This window comes from Ahaetulla prasina, chromosome 2 (assembly GCF_028640845.1).
Source record: "Ahaetulla prasina isolate Xishuangbanna chromosome 2, ASM2864084v1, whole genome shotgun sequence".
Lineage (NCBI taxonomy): Eukaryota > Metazoa > Chordata > Lepidosauria > Squamata > Colubridae > Ahaetulla > Ahaetulla prasina.
In genome coordinates, this window is record NC_080540.1 from 282339539 (window position 1) to 282345538 (window position 6000).

A 6000-nucleotide genomic window follows, 5' to 3' on the forward strand; every position below is an offset into this window, starting at 1 on the left:
TGGAGCACTTCTTGAATGCTGTATAGATTGATGTAAATCTGAATTATTATTATTATTGTTTTTTAACTTGTAAAAATAAGCGTGTATGTTGATTTCAGTGATGCTTAGAGGTGCTAAGTAAAAGTTAAACTACAAATATCTAGAGAAAGATTTATGTTTTGGGAAAAGCAGAGCAGAGACTCTTGTGTGCCTTCCAGAGTTGCTTTTGTTAAGATGGGAGGATATATAAATTTGATTAATAAATAAAAGCAACTGGGCTAAATTGACCTTAGTTAAGATGAGTGTTTGGGAAATTGCTTTTTACTCCAACGTAGTTAAGGCAAAATAAGACGGTCTTGAAAAATTGCTTTGTTTCTTTTAGTCAAATATCTGGGGCCTAGTTTATGGCTCAGGATAATGGGAGTGGAAGCCAACCTATCTAAAAATATCCAGTTCAATGGATGTATACCCATTTCAATGAAGACAAGTAATGCCACCCTCTCCTTTGGAACTTTTTTAGGGGCCACCCGGTTCCTTTGACTTCTTGCTGTTGATGATGGCAGATATCAGGAATGACATTGCTGAGCTGCAAGAGAGGATCTTTGGACATAGGACTCATTCATCAGCAGAGGAGTTTCCACTACCTCATGAATTTGCTAACTACCAGGATGTGGACGTTGGATCTGGAGAAGACTATAAACAGAGGACTATACCAGAAGACTCGAGAACATCTGAAGAAGGCAATCATTAAAAAAAAAAAAAACCAAGGACCTCTGCTTTGGAAAGAGTGAGAAGGGGTTGGGTTGTGATCCATAGGTCACTTAAGCCAGCTTATTTGCACGCACCTCAGCTTAGCAGTAGAAAAAAATAAGTGGATTGTAAGACTATGTGTCAGGAGGGTTACTACATTCTTCCCCTAAATGTTATGGCCCAGACAAACAATGAGGCAAGGTAGGTTATTCATGATGCTATATCAAAGTCTTGTCTTGCAGTTTCTTCCGGTATCAAAGAGATTCCTGGCTTCAGGGTGCTTGGGAATTTTTGGGGGAACTTATTGGGCTACTTTTGAGCTAATTTTTATTACCTGCTCACACTTCCCAATCTGAAGAAGTCCTACAAGAAGATTAACATATGGTGGTACCTTGGTACTCAGCATTAATTCATTCTGGGAGGTGCGACGGGTACTAAAAAGGATGAGTTCCCAACAAACCACATGACTTCCCATGTAATCCTTTGTTTTGGGAAGAACTTTCTGACTCTCCCTTTTCCTACGTCAGTGACCTTCCCAGCATGGCTGACTTCCTGTCCACCCTCTATGGTTGTCCCCCTCCTTTTGCAGTGACCATCTCAGCACCTTCCTGTCTGTTTCTCACAGCTGTCCCCCTCTTCTGATAGCACGCATCAAAGACTAAACAAAGGCTAAGTATTGGGACATTTTCACATCAAAATGTATTGAAAATCAAATTTGATGAGTTTTGAAGCAGTCAAGTACCAAGGTACCATTATAGTGCCTTTCTTCTGGATTTAATGAAAGTGTAGGAAGCAGGAACTAGAGAGCTGGCTGTACAATGGAACACCCATCAGAAGTACAGGACAAAGTCATCTTAACTCAGAACGTTTAGCCAATTAGTTGCTTCTCAGGTGCCCACAAAGAAGAGACAGAAAAATGCCTTTTTACCAATTTTTCCCTGAAGTTATAATTGGGTAACATTACGTCTTCATCATGAATAGCTTTGATGGTCCTGTCCCCCACGAACCTATCTAATGCTCCTTCAAAGACACTCAAGAGAATGACTATTACTATTTCTTGTGGGAGAAGACATAATGAATTTTACAAGAATTTACTTATAAGAATTTCATTGGAAATTCTTTTTTCCCTTGGAAGATAAAAAAAATGGTTTTCATCAAATTGAATGAGAACTAATAGCAACAGAAAAGCAGCAAAATCTTTCAGCATAGCACAAGTGATTATCACCCAGAAGAAGTCTTTGTAACTAGAATGTCCCACTGAAAATTGTGTATTTGAATGTTTTCTCTAGAAAAAAAATAATCTTCCTTTTATTTGGAAACCACTGAAACTGCTCTGCTAAGAAAGAAAGCTTCTGTATCGGTATTTCCCTTAATATGCAAGAATTTGTGAGTTGGAACACTCAATCATTCGATCCCTCATTGATGCTTGTCCTCAATTTATGACCATAATGGAACCTACCCATTATGGTCATAAGTCATGAGAGCCGTAAAGCAGATCATCCACATAACCAATCAGATTCTAAGATCTTTTTTTTTTGCAATGGTCGTTCAGTGAACATCTGATGGTTAAGCTATGGGGCACTTCTGTCCCAAAGCAAAAGTAAACATTGGTTTTCAGCAAAAATGTTGTAAATCATGGTCGTGTGACCATAGGGCACGTCAAACAGCCATAAATGTGGGCCGGTTGCCAAACACCCAAAGTGCGGTCATGTGACCGTGGGAATTCAGCTGTTTATCTGTATCATGCAATAGATTAATATCAGCACAATGGGGCGATCTCACATCTGTAACAGCAAATGTTCTGAAAGAGGCAAGGATACTGATGTTGGCTACAGTACTGTGGCTGAAACGGTTTGTAGATTGCACTGTTAAAAAGTTGTACTCTATTTTAAACATGCACTGATAATGTATAAAGTTATATAAATGTTTTATTGTCCAACACTTTTTCTTCTGTTTGAATTTGACTCTTCGTTCTTCACCAGTGAGATTATCTCGGCTGTATGCACCTGAACATAGAACCAGATGCAAAATGTGATTTAAGCAAATTTACCTGCAAAATATTCTCATTGTGGACAGTCTGAAGTAGTATGTCCAAACCTCATAACTTACAATTTAGTCTATCTGTAACTAATTCAGTGTTTCTTCTTGTAATAGTGCAGCAAGATGGGTCCCTCCCAGTTGCCTCTTGTATCTTAATCCTTGTGTCTCCTGCTAGTGGCACCTGATGAGGGAGAGTCTTTAACTGGAGCGTCACTGTCCACTCCTGCTTCCTATTGGCAGGTCTGTTGTAAGGAAGAGTTCAACAGTACAATAATGAACCAGTTGAATTAGACGTCTGGAATTGTATTGGACAATTGATGGGAAGATTACATAAACCAGAATTAGAATGGAAAGATTATGTGTGTTTATGAAATCAAGCCCTCTTGGTTGCCATAGCGGTTAAACATATGCTCTGTTTAAATCGTGCCATTGCTATTTTATTAATGCCAATTTAATCAACTATTTTGTAACACTATAACGAGACAATCACAGGTATATTTTTGCTCTCTCTAAGCTGTAGCTTAACATGTCTGCAATAAAACAGTGGCTGGGTAGTAAATGCTTTTTAAAGCCACCGTCCCAAGGATGCTATGCAATGCTAAGGCCAAATTCCATTAGAAATAATGGGCAATAATTTTGCTTCCCCAAAAGAGAGGGAACCTCTCAACATTTCTGCCACTGGAGAAGCCCCGTGTATTTACAGAAAGGTCTGTGGTTTAGTTGCATTGTTGGAAGGATATCTTAATTAATACAGCAGTACAAATAGATAAGACGTGGAGTTTAGGAAGTCCTGATTTTTTTCAGCTCATTGGCATACCCTAAAATTAGACACCATTCATTTCTTTCAGAAGAATTTTAAAAGCCAAAAAGGATGCTTAATACTATGATAGCATCTTTCCATTTGTCACTTTGATTGGAAGGACACACGTAATGCTTGGAAAACACAGTTCCTTTTGTACCCTGTTTCCCTGAAAATAAGACGTATCATGCTTTTAACATATAAACCCTCCCCCCAAAATAAGCCCTACTAAGAACCTGCACTGCCACCCGCCAGGGGTGAAATGCTCCCGGTCGGACCAGGTCGCACGATCTGGTAGCGATGGGAGCAGGTAGTTCGGAGAACCGGTAGCAAAAATCTCTGCCCCCCCCCCACTGCCCACGCCTCGCTGTTCCTCTTCTCCATCCCTGAAGCTCTCGGTGGTGATATAGCTGCAAACGGCCTTAAATGACTGCCGCGGCACTTCAAAGGGCCGCACTACAGCTGATCAGCGCTTTAGGCAGCTAGTAGACTGGTGCCTCTATTTTTAAAGAAGGTAGACCGGCGCCTCCCAAGTTTTGTATACCTTATTATTTTTATTATTTATTATTATTGACCATGCCCATTCAGTCACCTGACCACCAAGCCACACCCACCAATTAAGCCATGCCCACAGAACCGGTAGGGAAAATTTTTAGATTTCACCCCTGCCACCTGCCCATTCCGTCTGGTTGCTCACGGTGATGCGGGCACAAGGTGATGCTGGGGGTTGGAACTGCCCCAAGTGCCCCGCACCAGCTTACCTCAAGGCCTCCGCAGCCAGGCCGTCCACACCTTGACACCTGCCTCGCAGCCATGTGCAGCAGGAGCCCACATGGCCGCTGGCCCACTTCTGTTTGCTCACAGCCACAATAGAGCAGGAGGCTGAGTGGTGTGTTGCTGCTGTGGCCACGAGACGAGGCAGATGTCGGGGGCCCTGAGGTAAGCCAGAGCAGGGTGTGTGAGGCACCGCCAACCCCCCTACTTTATGGTGGCACTGGCGCACCCTGTGGCCTCCTGCCCCACCGCAGAAGCGACAAGCAAAAGTGGGTCTCCCGTACATGGAAAAAGAATAAGACACCCCCTGAAAAAAAAAGCCGTCGTGCTTATTTTGGGGCCCAAAAGAAAATAAGACCCGGTCTTATTTTGAGGGAAATAATGGATAGGATTGCTCTGTAAATATAATGATTACTATTCAAAGCTGATAATTGCATGAAATGGTTCACCCCAAGAACGGTGAAGTCTAAAACTTTTGCCCAGATTCTCTGAGTTCACAGGCATCTCCTGTCCAATTCCAGTAAATACAGGTAATCCGCGACTTATGACTACAGCGGGAACCAGAATTTTCCGTTGCTAAGCAAGGTGGTTGCTAAATGAGTCACACTTGATTTTAGAACCTTTTTTGGCAGAAATCCAGCTTCCCCCATGGAGTTTGCTTGTCGGAAGCTGGATTGGGAAGGCCACAAATGGAAATCACAAGACCTGGGCATGCAGCAACCGTTATAAATACATGCCGGTTGCCAAGTACCTGAATTTTGATCACATGACCATGGGGATGGCTGTAAGTGCGAGGACAGCATTTTTTTTCAATGCTGCTATAACTTTGAACGGTTGCTAGGCAAATAGTTGCAAGTCAAGGACTATCTGTAGGATCACAGCCTCGGGTTTTACACATGGTCGTTTCCCACAAGAAAATAAAATCTAGTATTTCTCCAAGTACAAACATTTGGTATTTCATTATTTGGCACAGAATACAAATATGGGTAATTGGAAGCAGACACTTAAGTATAACTTTACTGATTAATCAGTTGACCATTTCAAAGCAATGGGCATCTGCCACAAGTAGTAGTGAAAGAAGAGGAAAAAGACAAAGTAATAAGTTTCCATTTGAGTAATCTCTTCAGATTTTAAAGCAATCTCTGCCTAAAATCTGATGAATCAATTCTCCCACAGAATCCTCATGTCAATGAATGAATGATTCAAGGGCAAAACAAACTAAATGACCATAAATTTCTAGGATTATATGCTATCATTTTTGAGATGCTTTATAGCAAACCAAAGGAACCAAATATTGTGTCTTTGTGCACATGTAGAAACATATGTAATACATTATTATTTATACTAATTATATGAAGTACTAAAAATGTATAAAACTGTAATTGTGCAGTATATTTGCAAATAAAGAGGAATATTTTTTTAATGGTGGTGTTGACTCTCGTTATCTTTTTTTTTTTCTGGCTTCTTTTTACAATGCCTTTAAAGAAACAGTGACTTCACTGAACGGCAGAATGGTCATAAGGCTAATAAAAGTATCTCTGAATAAAGGTTTCATGTTGGTCATCTTTTGTTTAGGACTGTAAGATTTTCTATTATTATTATTATTATTATTATTATTATTATTATTATTATTATTATTAATTTTATTAAATTTTAAC

The 6000-nt window shown here is 40.4% G+C and overlaps 1 protein-coding gene across 2 annotated transcripts in view; it reads left to right on the forward strand.

Moving 5' to 3' along the window:
• Positions 1-5765, forward strand: part of CCBE1 (collagen and calcium binding EGF domains 1) — a 203781-nt gene extending 198016 nt beyond the window's left edge. For both annotated transcript variants that reach the window (XM_058170365.1, XM_058170364.1), the window contains exon 11: positions 500-5765. In XM_058170365.1, the coding sequence (XP_058026348.1) occupies positions 500-730 (231 nt within the window). In that variant the 3' untranslated portion in view covers positions 731-5765. The remainder of the gene's footprint in view (positions 1-499) is intronic.
• The last annotated feature ends 235 nt before the right edge of the window (positions 5766-6000 follow it).